This window comes from Pantherophis guttatus, chromosome 17 (assembly GCF_059756535.1).
Source record: "Pantherophis guttatus breed Tessera chromosome 17, ASM5975653v1, whole genome shotgun sequence".
Taxonomy (NCBI): Eukaryota; Metazoa; Chordata; class Lepidosauria; order Squamata; family Colubridae; genus Pantherophis; species Pantherophis guttatus.
In genome coordinates this window covers 3,416,935-3,438,356 of record NC_142079.1, presented here as the reverse complement: position 1 = coordinate 3,438,356, position 21,422 = coordinate 3,416,935, and the positions used below count along the sequence as shown (strand labels likewise).

The window sequence follows — 21,422 nt, the reverse complement described above, 5'->3', positions numbered from 1 at the left end:
GGTACCTTCCTCTGCTCAGGAGAAATTGCTCCCACGTGACAAGGACGTGGTACCTACCAGTTTATTCACACGCAGCTTTGAGGAGTTGAATTTGAAGACGTCAATCTTCTTGTCCAGGGGCTTTATTGTAAACTGGATGGAAAACAAAAGCAGCTTTGTGTACGTTATTTTTTTAAAGACGCAAGAGAACAAAAGAGCTGATCATTAACCCAGGCATGAGGAATAGATAGAAGATGGGCACCAAGCTTTCTCTCAAGTTAAATCATTGATTCACCTGGCTGAGATATTTCCAACTGGAACTAACTTTCCCGGATCTCAGACAGGAAACATCCCCGTTCCTTCCAAAATATTGGGCACTGGTCCAGAAATATAAAAAAAATCAGCCTGAATTGCCTTTATTTTTTTCTACCTCCTGCTAAAATTGAGCACCGCAAATGCTGAAATGTAGGGAGATGCCAGTTCCTACCACGATGATGCTGGAAACTCAGAAATGGGATCAAAGGCCCAACAAGGGAATTCATTTAGTTGAAGAAATCAACAACAATGGGGGAAAAAATCCTTACTTCATCTTGCTTACTTCTCTCTTTCTCTCTTTCTTTTTTTCTCTTTTTCTCTCTTTCTGTCTTTTTCTCTTTCTCTCTTTTTTCCCTCGCTGTCTTTTTTCTCCTTTTCTTTCTCTCCATCATCTTTTTCTCTCCCTCTTCTTTCTCTCTCCCCCTTTTTCTTTGTCTTTTTATCTCTTTTTCTCTTTCTCTTTCTTTCCCTCGCTCTTTCTCTGTCTTTTCCTTTCTCCTTTTCTTTCTCTCCATCTTTTTCTCTGCCTCTTCTTTCTCGCTCCCTCTCTTTCTTTCTCTCTCTTCTCTCTCTTTCTCTTTCTCTCACACTCACATACACACACAATCCCTGTGCCACTGACAAAGGTTTTGTCGGGAGAAAAGAACATTCTCTAATTGTTAGCGCTTAGAGAAAGGATCAGCAATGGTTCATCTTACAGGTCGGGGAAAAAAAAAGAGTGAGTAATGCCCACTTTGTCATTTAGCTGACAGTTGGAGATGCTGTCTTCGATTCTGGCTCCCTTGAGAGGAAACCCCCCCCCCACCGCACCCCCCCCAAACTAATCCCACCTCTTGAATTTTCTGCCAACAATGGGCAGAGAGAAAGGACATTTCAATTCTGGGCAAACATTCAATAATTCCTATACTAGATTAAACACCTCCTCTGCGTCGAGGGGTTCCGTTCGTAAGGCTGTGCATCCCATCCTGTCCGATCTGCCCATCATCTCGTTGCCAGCCTTCGTTGAAGTGATCAAAGGTGACAGCGGCGTCCCTCGAATGATGGGCCTGTTGACATCTGAGAGAAGAGACTTCCAGCTCTCTCTCCCTGCATTGTTGAGGTTCTGACATTAAGGAGACGCAGGTCCGATCGGCTTCCTTTCAGCCTTTAGAATCATGCATGTATGCTGAACAGGTGTTATACAGGTAGTCCTCGACTTACGACTTACAATTGGAGCCCAACCTTTCTGCTGCTAAGTGAGACATTTGGGAAGTGAATTTTTTTACTTAGCAATGGAAAATTCAGGGCCCAGTTGTGAACGTATTACAATGAGATGCAACGATATCTTTTCAAAAAAGGGGGGAGGGGGAATCCACAAATTCAATGCTTAAGCATTTGGCCGTATAAATGTTCTGAACTGGGACTTTTTTTTTACCCGTTCTAGGTAGCGTTTATCTCTCGCAGTCCTCTTTATCCTTTTCCTATTGTTAAGAAAACAAGTCCTCCTGCAAATTAGTGCTCCTGCCTGTCTTAAAAAGCTCAACCCAACGCATGAAGGCTCCTATTCACATTCCGAACTCGATGCCTCTGGATTGTTAAATGCAGCACTTAGAAATTTCACTTAAGGGCTGCCGGACAAGCCAGGACTCCAATTGTGCCGTTGTACATAAACACAGTAGAAAGGGCAATTAGAAACCCCGAGGAGACGAGACCTGGGAAAGGAAGGTCGACTTAATTTAAGCACAGCCAGGAAACATTCATCAGTTCCAAACGAGAAGCCAAAGGCTTATTTAAATACAGATGGAGGGAGGAAAAAAAAAATCACACTGATCCAAAATCGAGAAGATTCTGAATTTCCTTTATGCTGTTAGGGTTCCGAAGGATGACCTAATTAAATCATGAGCCTTGAGCCAAGCTTCAAAAGAAATCCAGTTATTTATTAGGAGCGTCATGTCGGCAGGCTCCCAAATGAAGCCAATTCTGACCCCACGTAATTTACGCCCCAATCATGACCTTGTTTCCCCCCTTCCCCCCCAGGGTGTGTCATCGATCACATTCGCCAATGGAGCAATTTTGCGGGTTATAGAGATCACTCCCCTCCAGCCGCTGTGGGCAACCCTGGGAGACAGCCTTGAGAGAGATAAGTCTGGAATGTGCATCTGTCTTTGGCTGCTGTGCTGTTTCGTCGGTTTCCCATTCCCCCTTGCCTATGGCAACTCGAAAGCAGGCCAGGGATGCTTTGCGAGTTGACATATGCGCTTTTAAGTTCTGGATTAACTCTTTTCATTCAAAGTGCCCTCCGCCAGTGGGATTTCAACCTAACACTATCACAGATAGTCCTCGACTTACAACAGTCTGCTTAGTGACTGTTCGAAGTGACAACAGCACTGGAAAAAGTGACTTATGACCGCTTTTTCACACTTATGACCATTGTAGCATCCCCGTGGTCACGTGATTTACATTCGGTAACGGGTTCCTATTTATGATGGGGGGCTCACGTGATCCCTTTTTGCGACCTCCTTGACAAGCAAAGGTAACGGGGAAGCCAGGTTCACTTAACAACTGTGTGACTGATTATAACAGCTGCTGTGATTCATTTAACAAACGTGGCAAGAAAAAAGTCGTAAAAACAGGTCAAGACTCACTTAACCAATTTCTCACTTAGCAACAGAGCTTCTGGGCTCAATTGTGGTCGTAAGTTGAAGATTACCTGTATTATTTATCGTCTCAACAGCACCAACCCCAGAGGAGGTTTCCAATAAATTTTAACCAGGCAGGTGTTCAAACCACATCCTCTTTTAAAGGCCCCGTAATCCCTTGCGGGGTGGAGTCTTGGGCAACCGAATGGAGCTGAATGAGTGTTTACTGGCTGGATGCCCTTCCTATTGCCAGTACGGAGTTAGATTCAGCAGATATATCCACATTGTGCCCAGAGAGAGAAATATCTGCCTCTATCTAGGATCGAACTCACAGCCTCCTTGACTGTGAGGCGAGAACTCCACCTCTAGGCCACCACATGGCAAGGTGTTCAAACCACGACCTAAAGTATTGTTTGCCTTTCTCCGTGTTTATACAGTTCGGGCTTACCTCCTTATCACTGTAAGAGACATTGCGAATCTCGTTCCAAGGAAAGGAGATTTTGGGGGTCAGTCTGTTTTCTGGATCGTATATGTGGAGGCCCAACGCATCGACTCCCAGAAGCAGTTCTGTCCCCTTCTTGTTCTAAAAGAAGAAGAAGGAAAAAAAAAGGGGGGGGGTAAAATGGGGAGACTTAATTCCACTTGAAGTGGTACAGCATATCAGCCACACAGATTTGCACTCCCCCCCCCATGTTTTATTTGTTTTATTTATATAACATTCCATTTTCATCAAACAGTGTGTATTCTGGGTACAATTATGTTTAAATAGTCATATTTATACATCTTTATTGTGATAGGTCATCACCATCGTATTAATAATATAATAACATATTATGATAACATTAATACTTAACATTTAACATCATCTTCTTTAACAACTCTCCTTTTTACCATTTCCTTTTTATATCTCCTCTTTTCTAACTTTTCTTTCTGTTTTCTTGCCATTGATAGAATACGTCCCGTATCAAAACATATTCAGTTGCTTCTTTATCCTTAATAGCAAGTGTTAATCTATCCATTTCTGCACAATCTAATATTTTTTTAACTACAGTCCCCTCAGACGGAATCTCATCATTTTTCCATTGTTATGCAAATACAATTCTAGTTGCACCTAGATTTGCACCTCTCTCCCAATTTGGCCCGAGGTTTTGCTGCATTAACCTGGTTAAAAGGAGGAAGGGGAGGAGGCAGAGAGAAAGGGGAGCTTTCCAACTCGGCATGGACCACAGTGCCAAGGACTCATTTTTACTCCTTCAGAAATGTTGGAAATGTCAACAGATACTGGGTTCGTATTATCATATGTGGTGGACATGTGTGGAAGCAAACAGGTATTGGGCAAAAATTCGCATGTGGCTGGAGAAGATGATGCAACAACATATTGACATAAAACCTGAACTATTCCTGTTGGGGATCTTACCGGGAACCTATAGTAAAGAAAGTGTATTTCTGATTATTCATGTAATAACTGCAGCTAGAATTGTATTTGCACAAAACTGGAAAAGCGAAGAGATCCCTACAGATGAGAATGTGATTAAGAAAATATTAAAATGTGCAGGAATGAATAGATTTAACATTTGCAATTCAAGGAAAGGAAGGATCAGATTATTATAATATATGTGAGTTATTTTATCAGTGGTTAGAGAATAAATATGAGAGTAAGGTATTGTAAAATCAGGTAAGTTAAGAAGAGAAAAGTTAGGGTTATGTTATTTTATCATTATTATAATAATTTTATTGTCATTGTACGTGTATACACCGTATACCCATACAACAAAATTCACTTAACACCCAAAGACCTGGTCCAACACACATAACAATCCCCAAACACACTCCCACCCACCACAAATTCTCCACCCCCTAAACCACCCAAACATCCACACAACAGACCAAGTAATGCTGTCCAATAGCTCACCGATGGTGGCCCTTTAGTTCATGGTTGAGTGCAATTATAGTTCTGGGATAAAAACTATTCAGAAAACGTGTGGTCCGAGTTTTAATCATTCTGTATTATTATGATCTAGTATTAATATAAGAATGAATTAAAGTAAGGAACATGGTGGTAGGTTGAATTGTTAAGACACAAAGAATTTTATACTCAAGACGACACACTGTTTAATGAAAGATGGAATGTTCGTATTCAAAGAAAATTAAAAATTTAAAAAAGAAAGGAAATCTCCTTCTGGCCCGCAGGTGAAGAGACAGGGGAAATACTACTCAAAAAGACAGATTACGCTTCTTGGCAAATGGGACCAGGTTCGGCCTGAATGCTTCATCGTCCCCTGTCCATCAACACCCTGAACTGCAGAGCGATTCGCGCTGTGTATTTCTAGACGGACTTACTCGGATGGCAAAGTAATTCACGCCGTACATCTCCAGATCCTGCGCAATTTTCAAGTACTCCATTTCCGCTTCATCCCTGCAAAGCAAAGCAAAGGGAGACGGGATGTGGGAAGGAAATTTAGGGGACGATTTATTTTTTTTTACCCAAAGGAGAGAAAGCAAGCCTCTGGTAGGCACCCAAGAACAGAAATCAAACATGGTGTAGCAGATCCCATCATCTCTCCGAAGATTGAGAATTTTGTTTTGCCAGCCAAGGTGACAAAGCTTTGCGGAAAAAGTCCAAGCAGGTAAAAAATGCAAGTAGAAAAATAGGGACCACCTTTGGTGGGAAGGGAACAGCGTTCCGTGCGCCTTTGGCATTGAGTCATGCAAGCCACACGACCACGGAGACATCTTCGGACAACGCTGGCTCTTCGGCTTTGAAATACAGATGAGCAGTGCCCCCTAGAGTCGGGAACGACTAGCACATACGTGCGAGGGGAACCTTTACCGTTACCTTTTCAGATGCTGCAGAGGTTGTGTTAAAAATGGCACTGAGTCTAAAAAAATATTACTATTATTATTACTGTGTGTAAAATATATCAACCCAGACAATACTTTGTCCGCCAAGTACATATGGATGTTAAAGAAAAAACTATAAATAAAAATATTTTTTAAACATGGCCATGAGTCCCTTTTTTCAGTGACTGTTAACTTCGAACAGTTGCTAAAGGAATGGTTTTTAAGTCAATGACTACCTGTGTTTACCTGTCCCTTTTAAGTCACTCACCTGGCTCTGCCTCGATGTTGGCCGTACCAGGCTGTGATCCTTTCTTCCCACATTTCCGGAGTCATTTGGTAGAGATTGATCACCTAGGATTAAAAAAAAAAAAAAGAACCTTAACTCACAAGCAGGAGGTCCTATATTTATTTCGGACAGGCGGATGTCCAGTCTCTTCTTAAAAACCTCCAGTGATGGGGCACCCACAACTTCTGGTGGCAAGCTGTTCCACCAGTTAATTGTCTTCCCTGTTAGGAAGTTTCTCCTCAATTCCAGGTTGCTTCTCCCCTGGATGAGTTTCCATCCTTTGTTTCTTGTCTGGCCTTTTTGGTGCTTTGGAAAAGAAAGCATCCTGCTTTCCAAATCATGGCAGACTAAGACTCGCACTAAGTCCCAGCTGAGCTGAGCGAGTGTGAAATCCATCATCCTTACCCGTTTCGGAAGCAACTCCTCTTGAGCCAAGAAGCCGCGCTTGTGAACGCTGGGATCGTAATCTCCGTACTGCAAAGACAGAGGGATTTCTGGAGTTAGAGCAGTTGTGAGAATTGAGAGGCTAGATAGGAGGATACCCCTGGCATTAGCCCTTCCTGCAAACTCTGAACAAGGTTGGACACCCCTGGCATAACCCTTCCTGCCAACTCTGGATGGGGCCTTCTTTGTCCTGCTATAAACCCAACAGGACGGACACGGACTTCAGAGGATCATTAGAACTGCAGAAAAAAACAATGGCTACCAACCTGCCTTCCATGGAGGACCTGTCTACTGCAGGAGTCAAAAAGAGGGCTGGGAAAATATTTACAGGCTCCTTGCATCCTGGACATCAACTCTTTCAACTCCTACCCTCAAAACGATGCTATAGAGCACTGCACACCAGAACTACTAGACACAAGGACAGTTTTTTCCCGAACGCCATCACTCTGCTAAACAAATAATTCCCCCAACACTGTCAAACTAGTTACTAAGTCTGCACTACTATTAATCTTCTCATCATTCCTATCACCCATCTCTTGCCACTTATGACTGCATGACTGTAACTTTGCTGCTTGTATCCTTATGATTTATATTGTTTCCTAGTATGATTTGATTGCTTATTTGTACCCTATGACTATCATTAAGTGTTGTACCTTATGATTCTTGACGAATGTATCTTGTCTTTTTATGTACACTGAGAGCATTTGCATCAAAGACAAATTCCTTGTGTGTCCAATCACACTTGGCCAATAAAGAATTCTATTCTATTTTCTATTCTATTCTATTCTATTCCCTATTCTATTCTATTCTATTCTATTCTATTCTATTCTATTCTATTCTATTCTATTCTATTCTATTCCATATACTAGATTCTATTCTATTCTATTCTAATTCTATTCTGATTTCTTATTCTGTTCTATTCTGTTCTGTTCTATTCTTTCATAATTCTATTCTATTCTATTCTATTCTATTCTATTCTATTCTAGTCTAGTCTAGTCTAGTCTAGTCTAGTCTAGTCTAGTCTAGTCTAGTCTAGTCTAGTCCAGTCCAGTCCAGTCCAGTCCAGTCCAGTCCAGTCCAGTCCAGTCCATTCCATTCCATTCCATTCCAAAACTGAATGCACCCCTCCTTCTCACAATTAAAGATTCGATTTTAAGGAAGCCAGTCCTTAAAAAGATCGTGTGCACGGATTCAGTGTTTTTAACAAATGGACAAAAAGCAGAGAGGCTAACGCTGCTTGCATTCGGCTCTTAACCCAGCTAACTAAAATTGAAGAGGAAGGAGGGGTGGAGGAAAAATAGCCGCGTTCAGCGGCTCACGGACGAATTCGGCATGCAAATATCTATTATGTAACTGACTCCACTCGGGAGAGAAAGAAAGAGAGAGAGAGGGAGACAGCAAACCCCATCCTTTGAAATTCCTACAGAGCCTCCGACGGTTCCAGCTCTGAAGCTTTCCTAGGATAACCCTTAGATCTTTGGAAGAAAATTAAAATTAGAAGTAGAACAGTTCACGTCAAAGGCAACATTTATGGCAGGGCTGCAGAACTGGAGCACAAAAGAAAACAGCCCAGTAAATGATTCGACGTCTTCTTTTCTTATGGAAAGGATCAGATTTGGAAAATTAATGGGACCTGCAGAGAAACCAACATCTAAGACCTGACTTAACACAAAAAGAGAACCGTGGCTGCTTTCAGAATGAGGAGGGAAGAGTGGAAAGGAGGACAAAAGGAAGGAATGGCGTTCTCTGCCAAGTACAACCTCACCCCCACCCCTCCCCAGCCTCTCCCCCTCCTTCGGAGAGGCACAAGCTGTACCGGGTAGCACATTAGATCCCATCTCTATATAATTACTCCTTCTGCAAATCTGCTGGTTCCTAAAAAAAAAAATCAATCTGATGAGCTGGTTTGGTGTAGTGGTTAAAGGCTAGAAACCAGGAGACGGTGAGTTCTAGTCTTGCTTTAGGCAAGAAAGCCAGTTGGGTGGCTTTGGGCCAATCACCAGGAGACGGTGAGTTCTAGTCTTGCCTTAGGCATGAAAGCCTGCTGGATGACCTTGAGCCAATCACTAGGTGACTGTGAGTTCTAGTTCCACCTTAGGCACGAAAGTCAGCTGCATGACTTTGGGCCAATCACTAGGAAATGGTGAGTTCTAGTTCTGCCTTAGCCATGGAAGGCAGTGGGGTGATTTTGGGCCAATCACTAGGAGACAGTGAGTTCTGGTTGCACCTTAGGCATGGAAGTCAGCTGTGTGACTTTGGGCCAATCACTAGGAGACGGTGATTTCTAGTTGCACCTTCGCCATGAAAGTCAGCCCCACGCCTTTGGGCCAACCACTAGGAGACGGTGAGTTCTAGTTCTGCCTTAGCCATGGAAGCCAGCTCCATGAATTCGGGCCAATCACCGGGAGATTGGGAGTTCTAGCTCCGCCTTAGCCATGGAAGCCAGCAGGGTGATTTTGGGCCAATCACTAGGAGACTGTGAGTTCCAGTTTTACCTTAGCCATGAAAATCAGATCCATAACTTTGGGCCAATCACTGGGAGATGGTGAGTTCTAGCTCCGCCTTAGCCATGGAGGCCAGCTCCATGACTTCGGGCCAATTGCCAGGAGATTGGGAGTTCTAGTTCCGCCTTAGCCATGGAAGCCAGCAGGGTGATTTTGGGCCTATCACTAGGAAATGGTGAATTCTAGTCCCGCCTTAGGCACGGCAGCCAGCTGGCTGCAATAATTCAGAATCTTACTTATGTAGGATGACTTGCTGGTAATTTCCAAAAGTTTACACTGGCCTCTCCTTTCAGAATCACAAGCTTCTTGCAGCTGAATTCCGAGAGCTGAAGTCTAGGCACCTTAAAGTTGCTAAGGTTGAGAAACGCCATCCTACTCTGCCTCAAAGGTGATTTTTCCAAAAGGCAACTGGAATTGAAGACGTTTCGCTTCTTCATCCAAGGAGCTTCCTCTTCGGTTCTGACTGACCCACCCTCCAGTCAGAACCGAAGAAGAAGCTTCTTGGAATGAGAAGCAAAACGTCTTCCGAGGGGAAAACAAAAATAAAAGAAAGTCCAGCTGCCTTTTTTTGGGGGGGGGGATCACCTTTGAGGCAACTGTGACCTGGATCAGGGGTCTCCAAACCTTGGCAACTTTTAAGACTTGTGGACTTCAACTCCCAGAGTTCCTCAGCCAGTTTTGCTGGTTGAGTCTTAAAAGTTGCCAAGGTTGGAGACCCCTGACCTGGATGGCTCGAGAACCTCCTTAGACACCCTGTTCCACTCTCGTCTTCCATACTCAGACCCGGCAGCCTTCCTCTCCCCTGTCTACTCTGACCACAAAGAAACCCGTTTCTGTCTCCATTCCAACAGAAAGCATTAAGAAATAAGCACCCACCCCCACCCCCACCGGCCTCCCACGGGCCCTTTAAAAGCTTCGGAGGGCAACCCTCCATCCTTTCCTGTGGCGGATTCTGCTTAATGAACTTGACGGCGGTGTGAAGGTCTTTGGCGGAAGGCAAGATTTAAGAGGGGCAGCCGGAAGCATCTCAGACAGCCCACCTGTCTGGCTGCCAAAAGCTCTTTTATCTAAATTGGGTTACGGAGTACTACCGAATCATTATTCCTGTGCGTTCGTACAATCCGTCGTCAAGAGAGCCAATACCCTTCAGAGAGCCAGTGAAACCATTAAGGATTGAGAATTCGGGCCACCAGACACCCCCTCCCACCCACCCCCACCCCGTTCAAATGGAACAGGACGGCCACCCCCACCCACCGCCAAAGAAGTTAATACAAAAGAATGGTGATATCTGGATTTTAGCCCTGCAGTCACCCACGTACCAAAAGCCAAGTTGATGATGATTTATTTATTTATTCCAAACTATTAACGGCGACCTGCTAAACGACGTCTATCCTCTGCCGCAGGGGGTCTGCCGGCAACTTTAAACACTCAAAGAGCCATTTGGACCCGTTTCCCACAGAAAAGAAAACACCGGGAGCCACAAAGATCCTAACCGGAAGCCACACCGTTCAATTCTGGAGCCGACCGGAAGTCGCATGTTTTGTAAAGGATGTAGTTAAAAAGGACAAAGGAAGGGGGAAAAAAAGAGAAAAAGGCCCTTATGTCATGATACACTCAGAAATAATCACTTCTGAGTCCGACAGGTAGTGCCAACGAAAGCCTGCTCCTAAAAGTGGCCTTTTGCCAATTAAAGTTGCATGACACCCCTTCTCGCTCAAGGACACGATGTGCAGGTAGCAAAAAGCACAAGGTAAATGCCCATCCATGTGGATTAATAGCAGGTCATACATTCAGGTGGCAACACAATATCCTCTGTAAACCTTTATTAAGAGATCCACCTGTCCTGGCTAGCCATTTTCACTCAACGCAACCCCGCGAGTTTAAGATGAAAACCAGAGGTGCATTAGCCACCCTGCGCAAACAGCAAAAGAAAAAGAAAAAAAAAGGACACCAGCTCAAGGACAATGATCTTTTATCAATGTCCGCCTAATGTTGGAAATGTAATCAGACTCCAGGTACCTATGATCATATGTGGTGAGCATGTATGAAAGCAAGAAAATATTGGGACGAAAATACACGCACGCTTGGAAAAGACGATTAAGCAGCATATAGATTTCAAGCCAGAAATATTTCTGTTAGGTGTGTAATACCGGAAAGTTATGATAAAGGGACTAGATACTTAATGCTACGTGTATCGACAACAGCGAGAATTGTATCGGCACAATATTGGAAAAAATGAGAACACCCCATCAGATGAAAATATAATTCGGAAAATATTGCCGCCTCCTCCTCCTCTGATTCAGCTGCTGGAGGGGCCGTCAGATGAGAGACACATTTAACACCTGTGGACTTCAACTCGCAGAATTCTGGGAGTTGAAATCCACAGGTCTTTAAGTTACGAAGACTGGACACCCCTATTGTAGAGGTCCTTATTTGATTGTTCTAAAGACGAAACATAAACAAGATCTTCAAAACAAGCCATTTATTTCCTTCAGGGAAATGAAATCCTCACATTTTATCGGTTTTCCAGATTGATGAGCATTGTCAGGATCAGAACCGGGAATGTCCCCCAATTATGAAGCAAGGCTTACCTTGGCTTGTACGGCGTAGGATGCTAGAAGGACGGATGCCTCCGGAGGACAGTAGATCTTCTCATCCAAGATCTGTTTCTTCACCTGAACGAGGCAACAATGAAAACGGTAAGGTAGTGAAGAACCGAGCAGGTGGCCTCCAGGCTGCACCAAAGCAGCTTCCAACCAGCCAGTTAAATACCAATTATAATTCTTGAGCTGCCATCCTGAATGTACCAGAAGGCAAGAGAAGCTCAAGCAAAGAGGACAACTCAGGAGTAAGGCCAAGAGATGATTGGCCCCTCCTATAAGGCTTAAAACAGACCAGCAACGGCGTTTGGGCTTTGCCGGAAAACAACGTTGGTAGCTTCGTCTTCTTCTTCATCTACATCTTGTATTTATTTTTGTATCTGGGACTTCTGAAGGTTTGCCAAGAAACGCCTTTGGCAGTTTGCCTAATTGGACCAAGGTTTGCGATAGGACTGAGGAATTTGTGTTGGGAGGAATTTGCTTTAATTTAGTTGAACGACGCTGGGAATGAAGTCATTCTCAGCTGTTCGAATAAAGTTTGTTTGTTTTTTCACTGACTGATTTTCCTACTACTTACTTGGGCCTGGGTCACAACAATATATTACTAAGCCTCGCTGAACACTGAGGAGTAAACACGCCTCCCTAATATAATTTTTTGTTTTTTGTAAAGAAATGCAGACTGCAGAGATGCGAGGATGCAACAGGTATGTTTTGGGAGAATATTCCAGTTCTCCCAAAAGAGAACTTCCAAAGAGGTTACACAACTGTGTTAAAAGGGCATAAAATATGAGCAGATACGTCGTGCCTAAATTAAAATCAAAATTTCCATCCCGGCACCAATTTTAAAAGCAAGATTTTAAGAGGTGGCTAAGGCAGACCAAGTTCCGTTCGGTGCTCCCCATTCAAATTGATTCTACCTTTATTTCACTAATTCTTTTAGCCACCTCTGCTCAGACACGGCTTAACACAATCATCAATCTCATCTGATTCTCTCCGCCGCGAAGAGAGAGCAGATTTCTTTTTTTTTCTTCCTGCAACAGGGTTTGAAGAGTGATCTTGTTCTACTTTCTAATACATATGTAAATTAGAGATTTAATATATTCTTAAGAGCTCTTTAGAAATGCATAAGCGTACCTCTAGGAAAGGAATAAACCAAGCTTGTTTTGGCTGGGTCTATTCTTTTTTTTAAAAAAACTATTTTAATTGTGTTTTGGTTTTTTTTTATACCAGAGAGAATTTGAAATATCCTGGCAGGAACACATTGACTTAAGGAACCGGGGAGAGGGCCCCCCCGAATGTTAGTGATTTTGTTCTAAACTCCAATTAAACTTGGCTTGTATCTATTTTTTAGACCTCAGATAAAACTGAGGCCGTGTTATGTGCTAGGTGGCCCAGTGGCTAAGATGCCGAGCTTGTCGATCAGAAAGGTTGGCAGTTCCGTGGTTCGAATCCCTAGTATAGGTCTCCTGCATGAGTAGGGGGTTGGACTGGATGATCTCCAAGGTCCCTTCCATCTCTATTGCTGTTGTTATTATTATTATTATTATTATTAACCCAAGATGTTTGTGGATATGTAAGGATTCCACTCCCTTATTTTTCCAGTTGTCGGATTGTGCACTATGTACAAATATGAAAACTGCATATACTTTTCTCCGCGCAGGGATGAAAGCAGCCCTCCCGAGCTCTATTTTCTCTGGCAGAGGGTTGCAGGCGGCCATCGCAGCCAAAAATGGAGCTCGGGAGCCCATTTTCGCTAGCAGAGCGCTCGGGCCGCCACAGCACCCCCAACACAAGTGATTTTGAGCTGGCCACACCCACCCTGGCCACGCCCACCCCAGCCCCCTGAGGTCAAACACAACTCTGATGTGGCCCTCAATGAAATTAAGTTTGACACCCCTGGTTTAGAGGTAATCCCTGATTTACACAACCATAATTGAGAGCAGAATTTCCATCACTAAGCAAGACCAGGGCTGAAATGCTACCGGTTTGGGCTGGTTCGCCCGAACCGGTAGTAATAAAAAATGCTACCAGTTCAGGCAAACTGGTGTTTCCGGTTCTGTTTTCCTGCTTTCTAGCAAATCTAAATCGCGCGGCACAGCTGTTCCCCCCCCCCCCACTTCTTAATAAGGCTTCTTAATCCTCCTTTTTCAGCATTGCGCGGTAGCGCCTGCGGTGTGCATGAAGCGCATTTGGCATGCACTGTGCATGCATGCGTGAAGCAAACCGGTAGCAAAACAAACCGGTAGCAAAGCAAACCAGTAGCAAAGCAAACCGGTAGCAAGGCAAACCGATAGCAAAGCAAAACGGTAGCAAAGCAAACCAGTAGCAAGGCAAACCGGTAGCAAAGCAAACCAGTAGCAAAGCGAACTGGTAGCAGATTTCAGAGCATTTCACCCCTGAGTGAGACAATTGGACTTTCAGATTTTACAATCTGAAAATGCATCTCAGGAGGCTGGGCAGGTATCAGATGTCCCCCTTATAAAAGGCCTCACCTGTAGGAAGAACAGGTGCTGGGTGATTTCCTGGACCAGTTCTTCTTCTGCATTCTCTGGGTAAAACTTGGCCAGGAAGTGAAAAGTGACCGGTTCTTCCTTTGGGACATCGTGGTCCAACACCTGCAGAAGGATGAAACACTCCAATGAAATTCTTCAAATCTTTGCAGAATTTCTCTTTTATTACAGTCGCCTCTCTTTGGCCAGGTTGGTTTAAAGCAGGGGTGGGCAATTGTGGCTCTTTTACAACCTGTGGACTTCAACTCCCAGAATTCCTGAGACGGGTGAAAACTGCGGGAACCTTTAGAGTTGGTTTTCACCAGCCTGTGCCAATAAGATATAGCCAGATAAACTTGTTCTTGCCTCGGAGTTCTGCTTGCTATGGGTGGATTACTTGGCTATGAGTGGATTACCTGACACATATGGTCTCAGTTCTGGTTATGAAGCCCAGCTGGAGGTCCAGACACCCTGAATCCTCTTGTTTTTTTACCACCTGATTCAAACCTCCCTCCACTTTACACCTCTACAGCAAAGTAATTCATGTACCCTGGAAAATCAACTCCTTATCTGTCTGCTACCCAGGAGTGGAAAGTCATCAAAGCGGAGTCAAGAATTTGGAAGTCATGTTCTACCTCTCTCTATGGATCAATACCCATCAGGAAAAAAAAAAAGCCCAATAAAAGCTCAGCAATCAACACAAGATTCAGGTGTACAAGAACAGGCCTGCTCGCTTACAAGCAATCTGGCATTTTCGAAATGTTTAAAACCGAGTCAACGTTGTGTTATTTTCTGTACATCAACATCACACCCATCAACAAAATGTAATTTTAACGCTCTTCCAGAAGGAAGAGAAAATAGGCTCTCTGGGGAAATGGCTTAAAAAAGAAAAAGTTAAGAGGCACTGAAGTCTATGCACAGGTGCCATGAAGGTTTTTATACAGGCAGTCCTTGACTTACGACAGTCTATTTAGTGACCGTTCAAAATCACAGCGGCACTGTAAAAAGTGACTCACGACCGTTTTTTCACGCTGCAGCATTCCTCACAATCACGTGATCAAAACAGAGAGGCTTGGCAGCTGACTCGTATTTATGACGGTCACAGGGATCCCCGGGGATCATGTGATCCCCTTTTATGTGAACTTTGTCAGCACTTCAAACTACATTCGTTCCAGTGCTGACATAAGGAGGAGAAGAGGGGGCAGCTGGCAAGAGGATGCTTGACTTTTCACCTACTTATTTTCCCTGAAGATAATATCCCCTAGGAGATGGGTTGGGAGGGGAGACATTCCTGGGAGCTGAAGTAGTAGATATGGGGAGAGTGATTTGGAAGATGGCCAATGAGACGCAGAGAATTGGGGAATGGAAAGGGGAGGTTTGGGGTCAGGAAGTCAGTGTTGGCTTCGATATAATTGGGGAGAGATTGTCGTGCTTAATAAATGAAAGATTTCATCAAAGACTATTTTGTTTGGAAAATGCAATTTATTTGAGCCGACATCGAAACCTGACAAACTTCTGATGAGCAAAGTAAACGGAGAAGCCATGATTCACTTAACACCTGCGGCAAAGACAGTCATAAAATGGAGCAAAACCAGGGGTGAAATCCAGCAGGTTCTGACAGGTTCTGGAGAACCGGTAGCGGAAATTCTGAATAGTTCGGAGAACCAGCAAATACCACTTCTGGCTGGCCCCAGAGTGGGGTGGGAATGGAGATTTTGCTGTATTCTTCCCCTGCCATGCCCACCAAGCCAAGCCCTAAGACCCGGTGTATATATATATATGGGTTTTCTATCAAAGCAACCTGGTCTACCCAAATATGGGAAGGAGCATACCGCTTCCTTTCGCCTTTCAGCCTCAATCCAGGAGCCCTCAGGCAGTCGCTTTCACAACTAACTATTTTGTGTTAAATTTATATTATGGCCCAGATTCGAATCCCAGAAGGGTATGGCTAGCTGATGAGAACTAAATAGCTTGAAATAGATCTATACTTGTCTCCCTTTATTTCTTTGTAAATAAAATTCATCCGACCCACCTCAATCAAAAACAGTCTAAGCAACCATTGCCATGTTTTCTTTGCATAAGAGTTAAAGCTGGTTATTTTCAGATGCTCCCAAAAACACTGACTAATTAGGGAACGGCAGCTGGACAAGAAAGCCACAAGATGCTCGCGGTGACCACGGAAGCCCATTGTCATCGTCGGCAGATGTTTCCAGCAGTACGCTGGGGAGTCTCATTAGTCTGTGCAGACGTGTCCAATTAGAGGAAGTGACATTGAGGGCATTATCCTAATAGGTAATGCCTCGGGGATCAAAGGTCACCCAATTTCGGCTGCTCGAAAACAGACTAAGGTGCGAACCACGCATTCGCTTGTCCTCCAGGTAAGATGCCCAAACCAACCCTTGGAGAAGACTTTTGTGATTAGGGTAAACTGACGGTACAATTCTCGGTAAAAGTTATGAGGTGGGGAAATTGGTAAATTCTTAAATTAGGTAGGCTGTATTTTTTAAAAAAAAGAGAGAGAGAGAGAGAGAATGTCTATGGAGATTCTCAGTCCTCCAAGTCGTGGTTGTTTCAAAGGTATTTTATATTCAAGAGGCCACTGGACTTTCTGGTTTTTCTTTGAAGATGTTTCGCTTCTCATCCGAGAAGCTTCTTCAGCTCTGACGGGATGGTAGGGAATGGAAGGATTTATTCTCCTTGCAGATAGAACTGGTCATTTGCATCCTTTTTAGAGGGTCATTGAGGCCACTTGGAGAGGTTTATCTGTGTCCTCAGGGTGACCTGAGTAGTGCAAATAGTTCCTGTAGTCTGCTATTTTTTTCTCTAGAAATCCATTACTACTCCCATACCATTCAAAAGGTCTGCTGGTTTGAAAGAGGGGTCAAAGAAGCCATCTATGCCCTCTCTGAACGGGGGGGGGGGGGGGAAGGATACGGCATCATCCATCTCCAGTCTACAACACAGTCCTTTCAGCCGTTCCAAGAAGGCTCCCCAACCTTTTGCGCCACTATTACTATTATTACTATTAATCTTCTCATCGTTCCTATCACCCATCTCCTCCCACTTACGACTGTATGACTATTAACTTGTTGCTGTATCCTTATGATTTACATTGATTGTTTCCTAGTAGAATTCGATTGCTTATTTGTACCCTATGACTATCATTTTTTTTTTTTTTAATTTGATTTATATGCCGCCCTTCTCCGAAGACTCAGGGCGGCTTACAATGTGCTCAGCAATAGCCTTCATCCTTTTGTATATTTATACAAAGTCAGCTTATTGCCCCCACAAACTGGGTCCTCATTTCACCTACCTTAGAAAGGATGGAAGGCTGAGTCAACCTTGAGCCTTGGCGAGATTCGAACCCTGCAGTAATTGCAGGCAGCTGGTCTTAAGCAGCTTAATAACAGGGTGCCTTAAACCCTAGTACTACCAAGTGTTGTACCTTATGATTCTTGACGAATGTATCTTGTCTTTTTATGTACACTGAGAGCCTATGCACCAAAGACAAATTCCTTGTGTGTCCAATCACACTTGGCCAATTAAGAATTCTTTCTTCTTTCTTTCTCTTTCTTTCTTTCTTTCTTTCTTTCTTTCTTTCTTTCTTTTTCTATCTATCATCTATCATCTATCTATCTATCTATCTATCTATCTATCTATCTATCTATCTATCTATCATCTATCTACCGGTATCTATCTATATTATCAATCTATCATCTATCTATCTATCCATCTATCTATCACCTATCTATCTATCTATCTATCTATCTATCTATCTATCTATCTATCTATCTACCAGTATCTATCTATATTATCAATCTATCATCTATCTATCCATCATCTATCTATCTATCTATCTATCTATCTATCTATCTATCTATCTATCTACCTATCTACCAGTATCTATCTATATTATCAATCTATCATCTAATATCCATCTATTGTCCATTCTATCTTATCTATCTATCTATCCCCTGTGCTGGCTGTGTAATCCTGGGAGTTGAAGTCCATAAGTCTTCCCAAGGTTGGAAACCCATTCTAGACATTCGTGCATTTGAAATCCCTTACCTTCTTGTCGGTTTTAAGCCAGGCTATCGTGTCTTTAATCATATACTGCAGCCCGAAAAACCACGTTTCACGGAGTCCCAATGTCCGACACACCAGGTCGAAGAGGTCCTTTCCTTTCCATTTCACCTGCACCAGGAAAAACAACTTTAGAAAGTTAGAAGATCCTCTTCTCAAACCAACGTTGCCTTCAGTTTGTCCTCAATTCCAGGTTGCTCCTCTCCTTCATTAGTTTCCATCCATTTGTCTCTTTGTCCTGCCTTCTGGTGCTTTTTTTTTTTGTCTTCTGCACGACAAGCAAGCACCAGAACATAAGACAAGAGCAAAAACATCTAAGGACAAGAAGCAACGGGTAGAAACTCATCAAGGAGAGAAGCAACTCAGAACTAAGGAGAAATTTCCTGACAGTGAGAACAATTAATCAGTGGAACTGCTTGCCTCCAGAAGTTGTGAATGCTCCAACACTGGAAGTTTTTAAGAAGAGGTTGGATCACCATTTGTCTGAAGTGGTGTAGGGTTTCCTGCCTAAGCAGGGGGTTGGACTAGAAGACCTCCAAGGTCCCTTCCAACTCTGTTATCCTGTTAAGGCATGTCGAGGTAGAGAAGTAATTTACAGATATATGTCCTTAGGTATGGTGGTACCCAATGTTTCCAAACGCTTAACAGGAATTTGTTTCGTTCTAAAGGATTAACAAAGCCATTAACTAAAACCAGAGTCATCCAGAGGGATGCAAGACAAGAAACATTGCTTGGGGAAGGGTGAGGTTGGGGGGGTACAATTGCATGGAAACAGAGAAGAAAATGCAAGAGTCCAAGAGCTTGGAAACCAGGTGAGATTCCTCAGCTTTGGCATCACAGTTCCCCCCACCCCACCACCTCTTCAACAGGATCACCTGCAGAGCATCAATATTCATCCCTAAAGGTGATTTAAAAACCTGTTGTGCTTCGGTGTTATTCAATGCCGGGCAGTTGTGATCACACACCGCCCCCTTGCGATGACTTCTGGCTCCACAACGGCAAAGAGAGCGTTCCCGTCTCAGGTCTCCTGCCCACCCACCCCCCAAACACACACTCTCTTTGTTTTTCCTCAGGCCCACCCCCGTGCAAAAAGAAGACACAAGGCTAAAGAGTACAGGTTGGCCAGAGTCGAGATGGACAGCAAACGAATCCAATCGGATCCATAAAAATAAAAAAAAGTCTTTGGAAAAGGAGGAGGAGGAGGAGGAGAAGAGGAAGGGGAAAGTGAAAGAGAAAGAGAAAGAGAAAGAGAAAGAGAAAGAGAAAAAGAAAAAGAGGAAGGGGAAGGGGAAAGAAAAGGGGAAAGAGAAGGGGAAGGAGGAGGAGGAGGAGGAGGAGGAGGAGGAGGAGGAGGAGGAGGAGGAGGAGGAGAAGAAGAAAAGGGAGAAGGAGGAAGGAGGAAGGAGGAAGGAGGAAGAAGAAGGAGGAAGGAAGGAAGGAAGGAAGGAAGGAAGGAAGGAAGGAGAAGAAGAAGAAGAAGAAGAAGAAGAAGAAGAAGAAGAAGAAGAAGAAGAGGAAGAGGAAGAGGAAGAGGAAGAGGAAGAGGAAGAGGAAGAGGAAGAAGAAGAAGAAGAAGAAGAAGAAGAAGAAGAAGAAGAAGAAGAAGAAGAAGAAGAAGAAGAAGAAGAAGAACTAAGACCAGGAATCTTGGCCCGAAATTCCAACTCTGCAGTAATTTAAGGAGCAATAAAGTCACGGGTTAAATCCTGATCCGAAACCTTCCTAATGGGTTAGAAGAGGGACAGAACTGTAAGGTTCAAGAGCATTCTCACATGCAAAGATGAACCTGCAGGAAAGATGTGGAGACTCTAGAAAGAGTGCAGAGAACAGCAACGAAGAGGATTAGGGGACTGGAAGCCAAAACATATGAAGAACAGTTGCAGGAACTGGGTATGTCTTAGTTTGATCAAGAGAAGGATTAGGAGTGACATGATAGCAGTCTTCCAATATCTCAGGGGCTGCCCCAAAGAAGAGGCAGTCAAGCTATTTTCCAAAGCACCTGAAGGCAAGACAAGAAGCAACGGATGGAAACTAATTAAGGAGAAAAGCAATTTAGAACTAAGAAGAAATTTCCTGACAGTGAGGACAATTAATCGGTGAAACAACTTGCCTCCAGAAGTTGTGAATGCTCCAACACTGGAAGTTTTTAAGAAGAGTTTGGACGTTTGAATAGCAATAGCCCTTAGACTTATATCCCGCTTCACAGCCCTCTCTAAGCGGTTTACAGAGTCAGCCTCTTGCCCCCCCCCCAACAATCTGGGTCCTCATTTGACCCACCTCGGAAGGACGGAAGGCTGAGTCAACCTTGAGCCTGGTGGGATTCGTACTGCCAAGTTACAGGCAGCCGGCAGTCAGCAGAAGCAGCCTGCAGCACTGCACTCTAACCACTGCGCCACCGCGGCTCTTGAACGGCATAGGGTCTCCCGTGCTTGAGCAAGGGGTTGGGCTAGATGACCTCCAAGGTCCCCTTCCAAACTCTTATCCGCCAGACCATCCCATCCTCATAAACATCAATCCGGGGACCACCGCAAATGCCAAATTCTCTGCAGCTCTCCTCTAATCAGATTGAAGAATTGTGCACAAGTGACTCTTGCGTTTGTACAGAACCTGCCTGTTGTTTTGCAGCACCGGAGGCTGAGTTCAACACTTCGCGCGGTTAAACGGGGGATAAAATCAGTCCGGGGGGAGGGAGGGAAGGAGGAAGGAGGGAGGGTGGACTTAATGTGACACGGCAACCCTGCCGGGGGCGGCTTAATAAACCGCGGCTAAATAAACCACAATTAAGGCCACTTGGTGGTGAACCTCGTCAGCGTGGCGAATGCAAACACCTTCTGTTTTTTGTTTTTTTGCAAACGGCTTCGTTCCGGTTAAGAAGATGGCGAGAAAGCATGAGGATATTTGGATTCATAATTCATCAAAAGAGGCTTGGTTTCTGTTAAGGTAACTCCTCACACCTCTGTAGGGTTTTGGCGATGGCTTCTCCCCCCCAAAAATCTCTCGACTGTCACTGCTCTAAAGATTGACAAAACGAAGAGGCAGGGAAAGATAAGAGGCAGACCACGGAATATTTCATCCTTTGCTAAAGGGATGCTCGCAGGAAACGCAGGCAGAGGAAAAATTGCCTTTGCGTCCACGGATGCGGACCCCGATGCCCAGAGGAATTGGGTGTTTTCAAACGCCAGCTGTGTCCTTTTGCTAGGAAGGAGGACAGGGAGGGGAAGAGACCCCCCTCCCTTCCTTCCTTCCCTCCCTCCCTTGCCGGA

The 21,422-nt window shown here is 44.1% G+C and overlaps 1 protein-coding gene across 4 annotated transcripts in view; it reads right to left on the bottom strand.

The window, feature by feature from the left end:
- The window catches only part of NF2 (NF2, moesin-ezrin-radixin like (MERLIN) tumor suppressor), a 61,557-nt gene that overhangs the window by 30,277 nt on the left and 9,858 nt on the right, over nt 1-21,422 (bottom strand). For all 4 annotated transcript variants that reach the window (XM_087880466.1, XM_087880467.1, XM_060685134.2 and 1 more), the window contains exons 3-10: nt 18,145-18,270; nt 14,080-14,202; nt 11,579-11,662; nt 6,445-6,513; nt 6,022-6,104; nt 5,253-5,328; nt 3,361-3,495; nt 58-132 (exon numbers count right to left, since the gene is read on the bottom strand). In XM_087880466.1, the coding sequence (XP_087736592.1) occupies nt 58-132; nt 3,361-3,495; nt 5,253-5,328; nt 6,022-6,104; nt 6,445-6,513; nt 11,579-11,662; nt 14,080-14,202; nt 18,145-18,270 (771 nt within the window). The remainder of the gene's footprint in view (nt 1-57; nt 133-3,360; nt 3,496-5,252; nt 5,329-6,021; nt 6,105-6,444; nt 6,514-11,578; nt 11,663-14,079; nt 14,203-18,144; nt 18,271-21,422) is intronic.